Source organism: Octopus bimaculoides, chromosome 8, assembly GCF_046866305.1.
Source record: "Octopus bimaculoides isolate indiv1 chromosome 8, ASM4686630v1, whole genome shotgun sequence".
In the NCBI taxonomy this organism is placed as follows: Eukaryota; Metazoa; Mollusca; class Cephalopoda; order Octopoda; family Octopodidae; genus Octopus; species Octopus bimaculoides.
The window spans coordinates 87087012-87106181 of NC_142935.1; the positions used below are offsets into that span (position 1 = coordinate 87087012).

The 19170-nt window shown below is 39.1% G+C and overlaps 1 protein-coding gene across 2 annotated transcripts in view; it reads right to left on the minus strand.

Annotated features, from left to right (window-relative positions):
- The window catches only part of LOC106872398 (uncharacterized), a 33588-nt gene extending 15328 nt beyond the window's left edge, over positions 1-18260 (minus strand). Inside the window, exons 1-4 of one of the 2 annotated variants that reach the window (XM_089356755.1) lie at positions 18100-18260; positions 7570-7702; positions 5063-5134; positions 3810-3923 (exon numbers count right to left, since the gene is read on the minus strand). In XM_089356755.1, coding sequence (XP_089212881.1) covers positions 3810-3923; positions 5063-5134; positions 7570-7695 — 312 coding nt within the window. In that variant the 5' untranslated portion in view covers positions 7696-7702; positions 18100-18260. Of the gene's footprint in view, positions 1-3809; positions 3924-5062; positions 5135-7569; positions 7703-17783; positions 17860-18099 lie in introns of those variants that run through there. The other variant, XM_089356756.1, reaches the window with a different exon arrangement.
- Positions 18261-19170: the final 910 nt, after the last annotated feature.

Genomic DNA, 19170 nt, shown 5'->3' on the forward strand with positions numbered 1-19170 from the left:
AGAGAGTGGGAGACAGCTGGATAGAGATGGCAGCAAAATGCCGGGCATACTCACAAGGGGCGGAGATCAGAATATAAATGGGATGATTGAGTAAAGGAAGAGAAAGATATAGATGGTGGCAAGTTCCAGGATAGTGTGAAGGAAGTGTGATTAAAGAGTGCAGAGGAAGGGGAGTGAGTGGCGAAAACCTAGGTATATATAGAGTTGGTGGGGCTACTGGATAGCAATGATACAGAGGAACAGGGTTGTGAGGACAGGATTGGGGAGTGAGAGCTAGGCATAGAGTATGAAGGAGGAAATGTGAGGGAGAGAAGAGATGTGGAGATGTAGATTGGTTCGTTGGAGTAGAGTGAGTGAGAAGTTTTCTTGTTAAGTGTGGGTGAGACACATAGCATTTCTAGAACTCAGTTTCGCTGATGTAGGCAGGTCTTCTCTAGAACTTCATATTGCTAGACATCTTGGTCCAGTGTCATTTCCTCCATGAGGCCCAACATCCTGAGATCAGTCCTTATCACTTCATCCCACATCTTCCTGGGTCTCCCTCTTTCACAGGTACCATCCACTTTCAGTGACCAGCACTTCTTTATGCAGCTGTCCTCATTCATACGCATCACATGTCCAAACCAACGTATTCTTCTCTCTTACATCCTACATTTGATACCTCTTATGCCCAATTTTTCTCTAAATACATTTGCACTTTGCCATACATGTGCACTGATGTTGCACCACCAACAGAGCATACTACCTTCATTTCTCTCCAATCTACACATGTCTTCTCCATTCAGAGCCCATGTCTCACTACCATGGAGTATAACCTTTTGCACAAATGCATCATATAGTCTGCCTTTCACTCTGAGAGAGAGAGAGTCCTTGTGTTGCCAACATAGGTAATAGCTCTCTGAACTTCCTCCACCCAATTCTTATTCTAGAAACAATACTTTCAGAGCATCCTCCACCATTGCTAATTTGGTCACCCAGGTAATGGAAACTATCTACAACCTCAAGGATGTGGCAAATGCTCAGGAGCAGGGGAAAAAACTACAAGTAGTTGATAGCTTTCATTACCTAGGTGACCAAGTCAGTAGTGGAGGTGGATGCTCTGAAAGTGTAGCTGCTAGAATAAGAATAGCCTGGACAAAGTTCAGTGAACTCCTACCTCTGCTGGTGACAAAGGGACTCTCGCTCAGAGTAAAAGGTAGACTGTATGATGCATGTGTGCGAACAGCCATGCTACACAGCAGTGAAACATGGGCTGTGACTACTGAGGACATGCGTAAGCTCGCAAGGAATGAAGCGAGTATGCTCTGCTGGATGTGTAATGTCAGTGTGCATACATGACAGAGTGTAAGTGCCCTGAGTGAAAAGTTGGACTTAAGAAACATCAGATGTGGTGTGCAAGAGAGACACTGCGCTGATACGGTCATGTGCTGCGAATGGAAGAGGACAGCTGTGTGAAAAAGTGTCACACCCTAGCAGTAGAGGGAACCTGTGGAAGAGGTAGACCAGGAAGACATGGGATGAGGTGGTGAAGCACAACCTTTGAACATTGGGCCTCACCGAGGCAATCACAAGTGACTGAGCTCTTTGGAGATATGCTGTGCTTGAGAAGACCCGGCAAGCCAAGTGAGACCATAACCATGGCCTATGCCAGTGCAGCATAACCAGTTCATTTAAGAGTATACTTCAATCATTGGGCAATAAACTGCAATTTCGAAGACCCGTCGAGGCAAGTGTCATTGATACTTGTGCCAGTGGCACATCAAAAGCACCATTCGAGCATGATCATTGCCAATGCCGCCTGACTTGCTCCCGTGCCGCTGGCATGTAAAAAGCACCATTCAAACATGGTCGATGCCAGTACCACCTGACTGGCTGTCATGCTGGTGGCACATAAAAAGCACCCACTACACTCTTAGAGTGGTTGGCGTTAGGAAGAGCATCCAGCTGTAGAAACTTTGCCAGATCAGATTGGAGCCTGGTATAGCCTTCTGGCTTGCCAGCCCATAGTCAAACTGTCCAACCCATGCCAGCATGGTAAGTGGACGTTAAACGACAATGATGATGATGATCATCATCATCATCCTGGACAAGTGAATTCTACTATAGCCTTGGGCCAGCCAATGACATGTTAGAGATGTGTGCATGAGTGTGTACATGTATATATGTGTATGTATATGTCTGTGTTTGTTGTCATATGTTTACATACTGACACTATTTGAGCAATAATGTAAACTATTTGTTTACATCTCATTTAACCCTTTCATTACCATACTTCTGTTGGAAGTATGGTGACAAGAACATTGCTCTTGTTTCAGTTTATTTGAAAATAATGAAGAATTTAATTAATTACTTTTTTCCTTATTAAGCCGGTGGTTGAAGCATAAATTAACATGAAATTATGGTGGAAGGCTTTAATTTAGATCACTTTAAAACAGGCACCTTATATCATACAACTGGGGATGGTCTTGGGTGGATTACCATCATAAGGGTTAAGCAATATGACTTGCAGCTTGGCGGTTTTGCTATGTAAAGACTAGTGGAATAAAAATATCTTACTTAAAAGACAAGGATTAGTGACAGGAATAGCCATAGAATACTGGCAATAATAATTGTCCTACCAAGAAACAGCTGTATGGAGATCTCCAGCCTGTCTCCACCATTATAAAGGAAATGTGCTTGCATTTTGCATGACATTGCTGGTGAGCTAAACAAGAGCTGGTAGTTCCTAATTTAATTATTTTCAACAGTTGTTTCATTAGGAATAAACATCATTAATTCCATAATTATAATCATGCAATTATGGACTTAATGAAATAACAGTTGAAAGTAATTAAATTAGGAAGTATCTGTGAAGCTTATACTTTTCTGCCTATAGTCGCAGGAGTGGCTGTGTGGTAAGTAGCTTGCTTACCAACCACATGGTCCCGGGTTCAGTCCCACTGCGTGGCATCTTGGTCAAGTGTCTTCTACTATAGCTTCAGGCCGACCAAAGCCTTGTGAGTGGATTTGGTAGACGGAAACTGAAAGAAGCCCGTCGTATATATGTATATATATATATATATATATATGTATGTGTGTATGCGTTTGTATGTCTGTGTTTGTCCCGCCAACATCGCTTGACAACCGATGCTGGTGTGTTTATGTCCCCGTAACTTAGCGGTTCAACAAAAGAGACCGATAGAATAAGTACTAGGCATCCAAAGAATAAGTTCTGGGGTCGATTTGCTCGACTAAAGGCGGTGCTCCAGCATGGCCACAGTCAAAAAGACTGAAACAAGTAAAAGAAAAAAAATATTTATTTTTCATCCCCTTTCGAAATTATCCCTACTTTTTGTGGTATGTAGTCTTGCTGCTATTTCTAGCGGGTTAGATGTCCTATTACAGGCATCTCTGTATTTTAAATGAATAACACATAGTCTATTGACTGTTTTTTACCCTTGCTAGGCCACTGGTGGTAAATAAAATTTCTAAAATTCTTTTACTACCCTGTATTTTATTAATATATATATATATATATATAATTTAGAGAAAAGAACTAAAATTCATGAACTCATCCATGAAAATCCATTATATACTGTGAAACTTAATTTAATTTTAATTTTTGATAAATTGAATTTAATTGAGTTTTTACCTGAAAATTTGGATTTTTATCCCTAATATTATTGTTATTATTACTATTATTATTATTATTATCATTATTATATATATGCATACACACACATGTACATATGCATATAGATGTATATATACACACACACACACAAATGCACATACTCTATTGTAAATACGTGTGTGTGCTTGTAACTTACTTGTAATGTTCTCCGTTTGTTATCTTCTGTGTGTATCCATGCTCTCAAAGAAAGTTCACTAATGAATATTTCTGCAGCCTTAGCAAAGAGGACGGGTGCTTCAGCACTGATCATCTGAGAATAAAGCCAGCAGCACAAATAAGCAATGGAAACATAAATGAAAAAAAAACCCAAAAAAACCAACAAATGCAGTGATAAATATGTTTCTACATTTCTTTAGTATTGACACCAATTTTTAGCTAATAAAGATTTCTTAATAAGGTACATGACCTAAGATTTAGCTATATGCGCAAAGTTGACTTAATAAAAACCATTAATTGATGTCAAATTTATTTTACTGAACTCCAAAAAGACAACAGGTAAAGCTGACTTTAGCAGGATTTGAACTTAGAACATAAAGAGATGTAAATGAATGTCACAAAATATTTTATTTGCAACCTATTACCTTTATTAATATAATATCAATAATGATTTCTATCCACAAGGCCACACATTTTGGAAGAAAGTAAAAATCAATTTTATTTTTGCATTTAAAGCCTTAAATACTACAAATTGTTACTCTTTTTCTCTCTCTCTCTTTCTCTTGTTAGTGAGATGCTGATCCAAGTACAGTTATTGACATTAAGGAAATAGGAATTTGATACAGTGTACACAATGGAAACCATTAGTTCACAAGATTTGTAGTGGAATCACGGGCAAGCTGACACAGAAAACTTTATATACCACGGATACTCAAGAATAATTATCAGGAAGAAAACAAAAAATAATAATTTGAATGCATGAAGAGTTTTCCTAAAAATAACTGATAGCTTCTGTCATCTAGATAACATTATTAGCAGTTGAATAGGGTGTTCTGAAAGCATAGAAACAGAAAAAGAACTGAGTCAAAATGTCCAGGGAGCTATTACTTCTGCAACAAAGGAATTCTCAGTCCAAGTGAAGTGCAATATTTTATGGTAGCAAATCACGAATACTGGCTGTAGATGTGTAAAGGTTAGAAAAACATGAAGCAAGCACACATACCACTGGCTATCTAATGTTCATACAACATTGATACTTTTAGTTTATCAACCACAAAATGATAAAATACAAATATCACTCATCCAGATTTGAACTCATACCACTAGAAAATGTGTCTAATAATACTCTACAAAGTTTTTCATACACAGCGAAATAATAATAATTTTTTCTTGGAAAACAATAACTGTGACTATGACTGACAATAAAAAAGATTATGATTATGTTGAACTAACTTTAACATCTTCATCAAGTTTCATGATTTTCTTTATCCTTGCCAGAGGAAGTTCTTGACTCTTGAATTCATTCTAGGAAAGAAAAACAAAATCATTAGAAAGAAAGATAGGGGTTAAAAGAAAATGCTTCACTCCATAAAAAAATGAATTTAAACACTAGCATTCAAACAAACTAAAATCTAGAATTGTTTAATCCCTTAAAGTTTTCCCTTAACTCTCTCATGCAGGTTGTCTTATTCACCTACAGCTAAATCCCAGAGACTCAACACACATGTTTGGCCAGACAATAACTGAAAATCCCTTGTTGTGCTTCCATAGTAGGCCTTAGACTACACAAGAACACTATCACTACCATCACCACTACAACTGCTGTATCTGAAATAGCAGCAAAATTTGCCTCGAATCTTAAGCACACTAAGTCTCCCACTCAAATATGTTGTTGTTGCTGTTAAGCTCTTGACCAACAGTAATTAAATAAACCTATAATTAAAGATGTTCTAGCAGTGCTCATCCTATCTTTTTTTCACTAGTGTATGCATTAATATGTGGTTTCCTTCTTTAACCCTTGGAACCCAAGAATATATTTTAACAGGCCCAATTTCATTTGACTACATCCTTGGAAGATGCAAAAGTGAGTGACCACATTGTTTTGTATTTACAGCTGAAAACAATGATGCTTTTGGTAATTAGTGAGCCAGAAACATAAACCCATGTGTTGTCTATTCCAGTGAGTATAGTCAAATGAATTTATAACCATTAACCTTTTCGTTACCAACCCGGCTGAAACCGGCTCTGGCTCTGTAGTACAAATGTTTTGTTTTCGTAAGTTTTGAATTAAAATCTCCCACCAAACCTTAGTCACAATTTATGTTCTTAACACTAGCTTAATGATAACTAAGTTATTTTACTAAATATTTTGCTATATTTAAAATAACTGAAAGAAATATAGAGCATCTCAAAGTAATTATGGTAACGAAAGGGTTAAAGCATACTTGTGGTTTCACAGGGATAAGACAATGGAGTATGATTTGAGGGAGACTTAATTGTTATTTCTGGAAAGTCAAACAATAACATATATACTTGTATATTTGGTTTGGTGCTGCATGGTACTGAGTGTAGATGTGCAGAGGCTAGAGATAACATCCTGGCAAAGGTAATACACAGTACAGAAGACCATATAACCCCTTTGTTATCATATTTCCATTAAAATACACTTTTGTGTCAGTTGATTTTGACAATAATGAAGAATTTATCAAAATAACTTTGTTGCTATTAAACTATTGTTCGGAATATAAATTAACATACACTTTAAAACAGAACCAGAGGTAGTCTCAGGCAGATTGGTATCAAAAAGGTTGAAAGTTGATGATGATGCACATGTACACAAAATTTTACCCAACTGTAATAGGATGTCATTAAAAAGAAGTGTGATATTCACGCATGAGATCAAAAGTTTTGAAGGAGGGGGTCTACTTGATATCATTGACCCCAGTATTCGACTAGTATTTTATTTTATTGAACACGGAGGGATGAAAAGTGGCACCGACCTCAGTAGGATCTGAACTCAGAATGTGAAGAGTTGGAACAGATACTGCAAAGCATTTTTACCAACACTCTTATGATTCTGCTAATCCACCAGCATTAAAATAAATATTCTTTCTACTATAGGCACTAGGCCAGTAGTTTTGGTGGAAGAGTATTCAATTACATGACCCCTGGGACTTATTCAGCCAGCATGCTGCCTTCAGCCTTATAATGGTTTCTCATTTAGGCATAAGACCAGAGTTTTGAGGGAGGTGGGTTGTCAATACCAATGACCCAAGTAAGAGACTGGTACTTTTTTTATCTCCACCAGAGAGATGAAAGTCCTAAATTGACCTTGGAAGGTTCTGGTCTAAGAACAAAAATAATCAGAACACATACACAAAGCATTTTGTCCAATGCCCTAAAGATTCAACCTATCTTTCTACTGAATTGATATAATAACACTTCCTTTCAACAATTTATTTCTATGTATGTAAACATAGGCAGAGAATGGCTATGTAGTTAAGAAGTTCACTTGGCAGCCATGTGATTCTGAGTTCAACTTTACATTTAATAAAAACACACACACACACACACACATACACACACACACAAATGTGTTCATGCACACACAATTTATCATAGCAAAATACTGTTTAAGAATGACAGACAATTCCATCCATCTTTCCTACCTACTATTCCTAAGAGGGGTCATGGAGGTAGAATCCTCAGCACTTCCTCCGTAGGGTCCTACCAGAAGCAACATCATTCTGGCTGGAGTCCCAAGCATGACCAACTGAGACCAAGGATATTATCCGACCATGACGGAGGATTAATAACCATAAAAGTTATCAATATTCACTAATTAATCAGTATTTATCACAATGTATCAGATACACAAGTATATTATCACAAATATAAGTTTTAAAAAAAAGAAAAAAAAAGAAAAACTACAACAATGTCAAAAAACACATGCCCATCACCTGTGTCATCTTTTTGATTCCTTCTAAACTATGGGGCCAAAATGTCTGTAACATTGTTGTGGCTTCATTTGAAATTCCTGAAGTTGCACTTCCCGTAGGTTGGTAGACAGGATCATTTCCTGACATGATTTACCTGAATAATAATAATAATAATAATAATAATAATAAAAATAATAAATAAATAAATAAACATACAAAATCTGTGTCATTCATAATAAAAAAATATTAGACAGTTAAGACAATTGACCACATCATGTCTGGCTCTACTAGCCACAACCCTCTTCTTAAGCAAGACACTTTCTATTAACATCCTACCTCAAACAGTACACTCTCTGTAAGCAAAGCATGCTCCAAACAATCACAATACAATAAAATATCACAACATATACTCCTACATGACCAATATCTGACACTACAACAATTCACACATTTTACACAGCTGCTACCCATTAATATAATGCAATTGACATATTCAGACTCCACACAATCACCATCTGCTACACCTGAAATATATAACACCGATCACACACCACAGACTGACTCTATAGAAACACCACTCTACTAAATAACACAACTTGCATACCTTGAAACAATTAAACCCAATCCTACAACAATGTAAAATTGATGTGGTATATACAAAGATACTTCTATATTTCCATAGACAATACTCCAGGAGACTATATTCTGTGTGTGCTGCATAACCCATCGAAAATGGCAAATTCATTATAAATATTAACCTTATTCATTAATATAATCAGAAGAGGGCAGCCTCAGTGCTCTGCTGTTTGCCCTCCCACCACCTATACCGGAAGTCTTTCCCCTGAGAACTGCTAACGGTTTACTATACGGAATGCTTCCCCCTCCATCCCTACCTAGTGTCTATCTCCTGTTGAATGTAGTGATTATGTAGCAAATAAAATGATGGTGTAGTGTATGCAGGTTGAAGGCGATTGTATGTTTACGAGATCTGCCAAATGTGAGCCTTCTTTTCTGATGCATAATGCTGCTGTCACCCTCCCAGGGTCTTGCTGGCCCACACCTTCCACACCCTCAGAGTTGGCACATTGAAAGGTAGGTCTGGTGAGATTGTTGAGATGCTTGAAGGGAGACGTGTTGTGCTGCATCCAAGGTGGAGAGGAAGTTCTATGAGGTTCCTCACAAACAAAGAATGCTGCACCCAGTGTAAACTATGAACACGTAAGAGGTGCAGTGGAATCCCAGGTAGATTAATAAATAAAGTAGTTTTTTTTTATATGGCAGATGTGCAGGAACAATAAGCACTAAGAGCACATGGGAATAAGATTTTCTCAAATGCGAGGAGGCTTTCTTGAGGTTGTAAATAGTTTCTGTTACCTAGGTGACCAAATTAGCAATGGTGGAAAATGCTCTGAAAGTATTGTTTCTAGAATAATTGGGTGGAGGAAGTTCAGAGAGCTATTACCTCTGCTGGCAATAAAAGGAGTGAAAGTTAGACTATATGATGCTTGTGTGTGAACGGCTATACTCCATGGTAGTGAGACATGGGCTCTGAATGCAGAAGTCATATGTAGACTGGAAAAAAATGAAGGTAGTATGCTCCATTGGATGTGCAACATCAGTGCACATGTATGGCAAAGTGCAGATGTATTTAGAGAAAAGTTGGGCATAAGAGGAATCAAATGTAGCATGCAAGAGAGAAGACTACGTTCCATCTACACATAACAAAACTTTTCCTTCATCCTACCCCAAGAAACCAATCTACATCTCCACATCCCTTTATTGTATTCCTCCTTCATAGGCTATGCCTAGCTCTCATTCCCCAATCCTGTCTTCACGGTCCTGTTCCTCTGTATCATTGTTATCTGGTAGTCCCTTCCAACTCCACATATACTCAGGTCTTTTGCCACACTTGCACTCTTTAATCACTTCTTTCGCAATATCCTGCTACTTGTATTATGGCATTTGACCAGGGTATACTGTTTTTCTCTGTCTTTTGCCACACTTGCACTTTTTAACCTCACTTCCTTTGCAATATCCTGCCACTTATATTATGGCGTTCAAACCTCAAGGTATGCCCTGGCACTTGCCACCATCAATATCTCTCTCTTCCTTTACTCAACCACCCCATTTATATTCTGATCTGTCTCTTGTGAGTATGCCCAGCATTTTGCCGTCATTTCTATCCTGCTATCTCCCACTCTCTCTCCTCCTGCACTTCCCTCAGGTTGGGTAACCATGTATTTCCTTTGTGGTAGCACACCTGTTTCTGCAGGTAACCTTGTACTTCCTCTACAGCAAGACACCTGTATTTGTCTTACTATAACCTTTTCATCATACAACACAAGATCACCTCCTCCAATGCCTCCTCCCCACTTAAAAGTTTTTTTTTTGTCTTGCAAGTACTTGCTTGTGCCATGTAAAAAGCACTAAGCCCATTTTGTTGAGTGGTTGGTGTTAGGAAGGGCATCCAGCTGTAAAAATCCTGCCAAAACAGTCACAGAAGTCTGGTGCAGGCTTCTGCCTGGATGGCTCTTGTGAAACTGTCCCACCCATGCTAGCATGGAAGGCGGATGTTAAACGATGATGATGATGATGGAACACTGTTGGGGTTGGGGGCATGGGTATACCCCTTGCTGAGAAATGGGTTGATAAGGTAATCAAGGTGGTCAGAATACTTAATACTTAAGCTTAGACTAGTGCTGCAGCATGGATTAGCAACCATTATCTTGGCTTATGCTCCTTAGCCAGGGCTACCTGATGAATAGAAAGACTGATTTTTATGACACCTTCTTGCAGACTACTTCAGCGACGAATGACAGGGACCTTCTCTTTGTGGCTGGCAACTTCAACAGGCATGTTGGACAGCATCCAAGGAGCTTCCATGGTGTACACGGTGGATACGGATTTGGTTCCTGCAATGAGGAGGGAACCTGGCTGCTGGAGTTCTGTGATGCAAATGATCTTATGATCTGTAATATTAACTTCAGGAAACCTGCTAGTCACCTGTTCACCTACCAGTCTGTTGAGCACACTAGTCAGATTGACTACATTCTTGCCAGGAAACGGGTAAGATGGCTACTTATAAATGCCAAAACTTTCCCAGGTGAAGAATGCACCCCACAACATAGGTTAGTAGTTAGTGACTTCAGGAGCAGGGCTAAATGGCTGCCTAGATGACCAGCATGGAAAAGAAGGGTCAGAGACATTACTTGAAGCTTTTGACGAAAAAGAGGATATATAGCATCACATAATGTGGAGGACAACTGGAGGTTCCTACAGGACAACCTGTTGAGGTCCACTGACCAGATCTGTGGCTAGTGCAAAGTCCCCTCTTGACCTAAGGTAATGTGGTGGTGAAACAATGTAGTTGACAGTGCCATTAAGGAAAAGAAACAGGCATGGAAAGACTAAGTGCGGTGGTAGCAAGGAATGATATCATTGCCAGAAGGGAAGCTAGGAAACAGGTTTACTCAGCCAGGAGAGAAATGTGTCCGCATAGATGATGGCTCACTTGCATTTAATGATGCTGCAAGGAGAGAGACTTGTAGATGCTATTATGAAAGGTTGCTAAATGAAGAGAATGAATGGGAGAAAGAGAGTCTGCTGAATGTTGTCCCAACAGAGGGACCAGCTATCTGAATTGACAGTACCTTGGTAGATAAAGCAATTAAGGGTATGAAGACAGGGAAAGCCCCTGGCCTATCAGGAATCACTGTAGAGATGCTTAAAATATCCAGCAGTGTATGCTATAGTTTAGTCACCCATATAGTCAACTAGGTGATACATGAAGGAGTCATACCCATTGACTGGTGTAGCAGCACCATAGTCAACTGCTACAAAGGTAAAGGTGATGCATTAGATAGGAATAATTACAGAGGTATCAAATTGTTGGACCAGGTGATGAAAGTCACAGGGAGAGTCATAGCCCAGCTAATTAGGGAGAGAGTTAATTTAGATGAGATGCAGTTTGGGTTTGTGTCAGAGAGAAGTACCACTGATGCTATATTTCTGGTAAGACAGCTGCAGGAGAAATTCCTAGCCAAAGTTAAACCTCTGTACTTGGCTTTCGTTGACATGGAGAAAGCATTTGACAGGATCCCCCAATCCCTAATCTGGTGGTCAATGTGGAAACTAAGAATAGATGAGTGGTTGGTGAGAGCTGTACAAGCCATGTACAGGGATGCTGTCAGTAAGGTGAGGGTTGGCAATAAGTATAGTGCAGAATTCAGTAGAAGTAGGGGTTCACCAAGGATCAGCCCTCAGTCCCCTTTTATTCATCATAGTCCTCCAGGCAATAACAGAGGAATTCAAGACAGGCTGCTCCTGGGAGTTCCTCTATGCTGATTATGCTGATGACTTGCTCTAATAACTGAGTGACTACTTGAACTAAGAAGTTTCAGGTGTGGAAGCAAGGTCTAGAATCGAAGGGCCTTAGAGTTAACCTAGCAAAAACCAAACTCTTAGTAAGTAGGAAGGCAGACAAATCACAAATCCCTTCAGGTAGGTAGCCTGCTCGATCTGTAGAAAAGGTGTAGGTAAAAGCTCCATAAGATGTACCCAGTGTAAGCTATGGACAATATAAGAGGTGCAGCAATACAAAGGAAGGATGGTTAAAGGTGGTGAGCTGGCAGAAACAGCATGCCGCGTAAAATGCTTAGCGGTATTTTGCCTGTCCTTACGTTCTGAGTTCAAATTCCACCAAGGTCAACTTTGTCTTTCATCCTTTTGGGGTCAATAAATTAAGTACCAGTTGTGTGCTGGGGATTGATAAATTAAGTACCAGTTGCATACTGGTGTCAATAAATTGAATACCAGTTGCGTACTGGGGTCAATCTAATCGACTGGCCCCTTCCCCCAAAATTTCAAGCCTTGTTCCTAGAGTAGAAAAAATATCAAAGGAAGGTTAAATGGGAAGATAGTTTTTGTGTGTGGAAGATGCACAGGGGCAATAAACACCAAAGATGTACAGAAAACAGATTTCATCACATGCCGGGGGAAAAACTAAAAGTAGTTGATAGCTTCTGTTACCTAGGTGACCAAGTCAATAGTGGGGGTGGGGTGGATGCTCTGAGAGTGTAGCTGCTAGAATAAGCAAAGTTTAGAGAGCTCTTACCTCTGCTGGTGACAAAGGGCCTCTTGCTCAGAGTGCAAGGCAGCCTGTATGATGCCACAGCAGTGAAACATGAGCTGTGTCTGCTGAAGACATGCGTAGGCTTGAAAGAAATGAAGCTAGTATGCTCTACAGAATAAGTGCCCCGAGAGAAAAGTTGGACATAAGAAGCAACAAATGTGGTGTGCAAGAGAGATGACTGCACTGGTATGGTCATGTATTGCATATGGATGAGGACAGCTGTGTGAAAAAATGCCACACTCTAGCAATAAAGGGAACTTGTGGAAGAGGTAGACTCAGGAAGACCTGGGATGAGGTGGTGAAACACAAACTTCGAATGTTGAACCTCACAGAGGCAATGACAAACGACTGAGACCTTTGGAGATATGTTGTGCTTGAGAAGACCCGGCAAGCCAAGTGAGATCTTAGTCATGGCCAGTGCCAGTGTTGCATAACCAGCCTGTTTAAAAGTACCCTTCAATTGTTGGGCAATATACTGTGCTTGAGAAAACTTGTTGAGTCAAGTGAAATCATTGTCATGGCCAATACTAGTGCTGCCTGACCAGCATCTGTGCTGGTGGCACATAAAAAGCACGCCCTACACTCTTGGAGTGGTTAGCATTAGGAAGAGCATCCAGCTGTAGAAACCCTGCCAGAACAGAGCCTGGTGCAGCCTCCTGGCTTGTCAGTCTTCAGTCAAACTGTCCAACCCACACCAGCATGGAAAGTGGACATTAAATGATGATGATGATCATCATCATCATCACTGTTTACACATCCTTTTTTCCATGCTCACACAGGTTGGAAAGAATTTGTTGAAGTAAATTTTCTACAGCCAGATGTCATTCTTGTTGCCAAACTTCACCCGTTTCCGGATAAGATATTTTTCCATGGCTGGATATTTTCATGGAAGATTGGAAATGGACACTGCTTATAATAGTGACACTCATTTGCAACAATTACACAATGTCAAGACTAGGAGACACCAACTTACATACACATATACAATGGGCTTCTTTCAGCTTCTGCTTACCAAATCCACTCACAAGGCTTTGGTAGGCCAGGGCTATAGCTGAAGACTTGTTCAAGGTGCCATGCATTAACATTGAATCCAGAACAAAATGGTTAAGAAGCAAGCATCTTCGCCACACAAGTGCAGCCATGACTGCACTTGTCTCCATATTTTTTTATCTTTTATTCAATAGGAAAGGCAGTGCTCATTACTCTTTATAAGACCTTTGAGACTCATGTGAGGGAAGAGGGTATCCTCAAACCAGACATAAACCTGATTGGTTGCAAAGTGTCAGGTGGTGGTGTAAACTGGGAAATGTATTCAGTCTACTGAGAGAGTAGACCATAGCAGGATTCAAACACAAAATTCAATGAATCAGAAGAAATACCAAAAGGCATCCAGTTTAATGTTCTTACAACTCACCAATCCACTGCCCAGAACTAGTACTTTCGTTTTTATTGACACCAAAAGAATAAAAGATAAAGATGACCTCAGTAGCATTTGAACTCAAAGGGATGGAGAAAGAGAAAGTTTTCTTGTTTATACACACACACACACATATCATCATCATCTTCCTCACCTCTCCTCCTTCATATACTATGCCTAGCTCTCACTCCCCAACCCTGCCCTCATGGCCCTGTTTTTCTGTATCATTGCTATCCAGTAGTTCCCCCGACTATATATACCCAGGTTTTCACCACTCACCCCCTGCTTCTCACCCTTTAATCCTGCTTCTTTAATCCTGTGTTCTTTAATCCTGCGCTCTTTAATCTTGCACTCTTTAATCATCGCTTAACATCCACCTTCCATGCTGGCATGGGTGGGACAGTTTGATAAGAGCTGGCCAGGCAGAAGCCTGCACCAGACTTCTGTAACTGTTTTAGCAGGATTTTTACAGCTGGATGCTCTTCCTAACACCAACCACTCAGCAGAATGGACTTAGTGCTTTTTATGTGACACAAGCACAGGTGAGGTCAGTTTTGGCAAGGTATTACAGCTGAATGCCCTTCTAAACACCAACCACATTACATCTGGACTGGGTGCTTTTAAGTGGCAACTGCACTGACATGGTCACCAAGTACTTGCAAGACAAAAAAAAAACTCTTTTGAGAGGGGATGGGGCATTGGAGGAGGTGATCATGTATCAGATGATGAAAAGTTATAGCAAGGCACAGAAAGAGATACAGGTGTCTTGTAGAGGAGGTACAAGGCTACCCGGCCAGAGGGGGAGAGAGAGAGAGAGAGAGAGAGATCAGGAATGAAGACAGAAACAGGTGCACTGCTGCAAAGGAAATAGATAGTTACCAAACCTGGGGGAAGTGCAGGAGAGAGAAAGTGGGAGACAGCAGGGTAGAGATGGTGACAAAATGTTAGGCATACTCACAAGGGATGGGGATCAGAATATAAATGGGATGGTTGAGTAAAGGAAGAGAAGGATATAGATGGTGGCAAGTGCCAGGGCATACCCTTGAGGTTCAAAGGTTATAATATAAGTGGCAGGATATTGCAAAAGAAGTAGGATTAAAGAGTGCCAAGCAGGGGGGTGAGTGGTGAAAACCTGGGTATGTATAGTCGGGTGGGGGGGGGGGACTACTGGATAGCAATGATACAGAAAAACAGGGCCATGAGGGCAGGGTTGGGGAGTGAGAGCTAGGCATAGTGTATGAAGGAGGAGAGGTGAGGAAAATATGTAGATTGGTTTGTTGGGGTAGGGTGTGTGAAAAGTTTTGTTATGTGTGGGTGGGACACATAGGTCGGGGGCTAGCAGATAGCAATGATAGAGTGAGACAGGGTGTGGAGGGAACACAGTATGAGGGTGCATGGCCTTGTAGTTAGGGTGTTGCACTCAGATTGCATGTTGTGGTTTTGATTCCCAAACTCCCAGACTACACACTGCATTGTATTCTGGTGCAAAACACTTCATTTCGTTGCTCAGCTGTCACTTCAACATTTGACTTGTACCATAAAGTTTTCCATGCTGGTATGGGGTTGGACTATAGGCAAAGCCAGTTTGAAGGAGATAAGCTATGGTACAGCACAAACATTTGATCACTATAAACAAATCATTTGTGCAGGATGTTCAGCAAGAAATAGAACATTCACCCGTCGTCTAAGAGAAGACATGATTATTTGTATACACACACACACATATATCAGCATATCATTTAATATCTGCTTTCCATATTGGCATGAGTTGAATGGGTCATCACAAACCGAGTTTTGTTCGATAAACTGAACTCACTGAATTATCATGTAAAGTGGTTGAGTATTCCACAGACATATGTATACCCTTAACAAAATTCTCAAGTAGAATTAGCATGAGAGTGCAACAAAGCTGGGCCTTTGAATTACAGCTACAATCCATCTGACAAGCTTCCAAACAGTTTCCATTGACCCAATTTCACTCACAAGGCTTGGGTTGATCCGATGCCATGATAAAAGACAGCTCAAGATGTCATACAATGAGATCAACCCCACCTTGTAAAAATTCATGAATGACGTTGTCCACCAGCCATTGTTATCAAAATTAGATGATTGCAAACTTTTTGGGTGACTGCTAATTGTTAGTAGCATTAAAGTGTCAGATGAAATATTTTGCAATATTTATTCCAGCTTACTGCATTCTGAGTTCAAATCCTGAATTCAACTTTGCTTTTCATCCTTCAGGGGTCAATAAACTAAAGTCCCTACAACAATGGACAGAATCTTAAGATTGCCTTCCAATATTTATTCTGGCTTTTTGTCTTCTGAGTTCAAATGCTGCATGACCTAAGAGCCTCCAGGAGAGATTGAGATAATATCATGAATACACCTACAGTTAAACATGGATATCACCCACGGTGTCCAAACTGCTTAGAACAGTTAACGAGCAATTGTTTACTTGCTTAATGTTATAGACTGGTTATCGATAATGAAAAGGCTTCGTCCAGAAGTGATCATACTTTGAGTGAGTGTACAAGTAAAACTAGATGAGTTAATTGTATGCTATTGTTCAGTGGTTGTTTTTTTTTTTCACAAGCCCTTGTTATCTAAGGATGCTTCGGAAAAAAAAAAAAACTAGAAAAGGCATCACACAACAACAAACCGTAGGCCGACCTGTTAGAAATTGCCATAGCCAATTTTTTAAAAACAGGGTAGTCACGATATGCCTTCAATCTAGGTCTAAACATCAACACAACGTACAAAGCACTTGATTAAATGAGTGCATGAAAATACACAAAGGAGACACGAGAGAAAATAATTATTAAGGCAGCAAGCACCATACTACTTCCTCAGAAAACTTGTCTATAAAGTGTATAAAGATACAGAAAGAATTGCGACTAAATAAAAAAAAACCTTAATGCCAAATGGAAAAAAAATATAGAGAGATGGTCCAACAGATAATTGCAAACACAGTAAACACTACACGTCACATAAAATTTTGACGACTAAACGAAATGAACGTTATACACACACATTATATATATATATATACACACACACAAGATGTATATAAAATAATTAGCAACGCACAAAACGACCAAACGATACAATTTCACAAAAACTTGAACGAACTGAACGTGTGAAAATATATACAGGAAGACCTGAGAGAATAGCACAAACACATCAGCTAGAAATAATTGTCAAATCCACCTGAAATTATACGTAACGATCTTTAAAAGGCTAGGGCACATTAGATAACGTAGTCTTAACATACACTTAAAAAAAACAGGATGGTCGTGGCTGGAATGTGTTTGACTACAGAGAGGATCGATCCCGGTTAAATAAGAACACATACCACACGACACAAAAAAAAATTCAGTTACACGAATTATAAAAACATGAAAGGGATACAAACGAGTAAAATTAATCACCAACATAATGCAAAATAATACAGTACGTAACAAAATACACACGTTAAAAAGAAGTTAATTAAATTGATTAATAAAAATAAACAGAGAGAGAGAGAGACAAGAAAAAAGAATTAGCAACACAACACAAAGATGTTGGCCAACGAAGACAAGACACACAGAGGGAAATAAACCTGATGGCGACAAACTAAATGAATCGAATGTATAAAGATAAGAGAAAGAGAAACATTAATGAGATAAAAGTATAATTAGCAGTAACTACATTAAAACAGCATGCCAAACATTAGCAACTGAGCAAATCGTAAACTTTGGACCAATAAATTGGTCAGAAAAACCTGCACCCAATCAAACTCAACTGACCGACCCCACCAATGAAAACAAAGAAAACAAACGGCAACACGGAATACAAACTAAATCTTTTATTCCATATTGTCGCTTTTCCGTCGTCATTCTCTCTCTCGCTCTCTTGTTTTCGACATTATTACTTCCAGACCGAATTACTCTGGTGACTTATACAATGTAATGGGGCTGTTATCGGTTTTTATTTTGGAAAAATAAAATAAAAGTATGAATCTTACCTTTGTAGATACTATATAATAAATTGATTATAGGAATGTCAACCCTTGCTAAGTTAAGATGTTGAGATTTTGATTGGTTAAATTTACTGAATGTTTTCGTGATTGGTGGTGGAACAGACTATAATAGACGGGATATAAATATATCGCTGGCAGATAACGATGGGAGACTATTTTAGGACTACGGTGGCACAAAATTGCTAAAATTCAACAATAGCAAAACCGATTTTCGCTATTCACCACTTGGTTTATTCTCATTTGCTCTCATCCTTTAGAATTATTGCATTTTTTCCTCTCAGTACCTCCTGTCCAAGTTCAATCAGTAGATATTTCAGCTAAACAAACAATAGCTTGCGCTCTATTTTATGCTTTTACTTCTATCAGTCATTGGATTGCAGCCATGCTGGAGCAATGCTTTGAAGTACATATTTTAAGTCAGGTATATAAGGTATCGGTCTCTTTTGCCAAACTGCTAGGATATGGGGATGTAATCAAACCAACACTGGTTGTTAAGTGTGAGAGTATGTGTGTGGGAAACAAAAAGATATGCCTATATTTATATCTAATTATATACGCACGTGTGTGTATATATATATATATATATATATATATATATATATATATATATAATGCAAGAGAGTTAGGGGTTGAGGATTCAACCCACTAAGGGATAGTATCTATCCAATATACTGCTGGAAGGGTACCCAATTATTGTTACACTAGTGTTATACCAAGTGTAATAAGTGGGTGCGAGTAAAAGGGGGGTTATTTTACTCTAAATTTATATAGCAATAAGAAAATGGAGGAGAATATGCGGTATCCATCGACTTGCAGACAGTGTATTCCATTGAATTAATTTATTTATTTTGTAACTAAAATGACAAAAACCACACATAAGCATCTGTATATTGTGGTTTTTGTCATTTTAGTTACAAAATAAATTAATTAATTCAATGGAATACACTGTCTGCAAGTTGATGGATACCGCATATTCTCCTCCATTTTCTTACTGCTATTTATATATATATATATATACAGAACAGGTTTCCATCAGCAAAATTTATGCACAAAGCA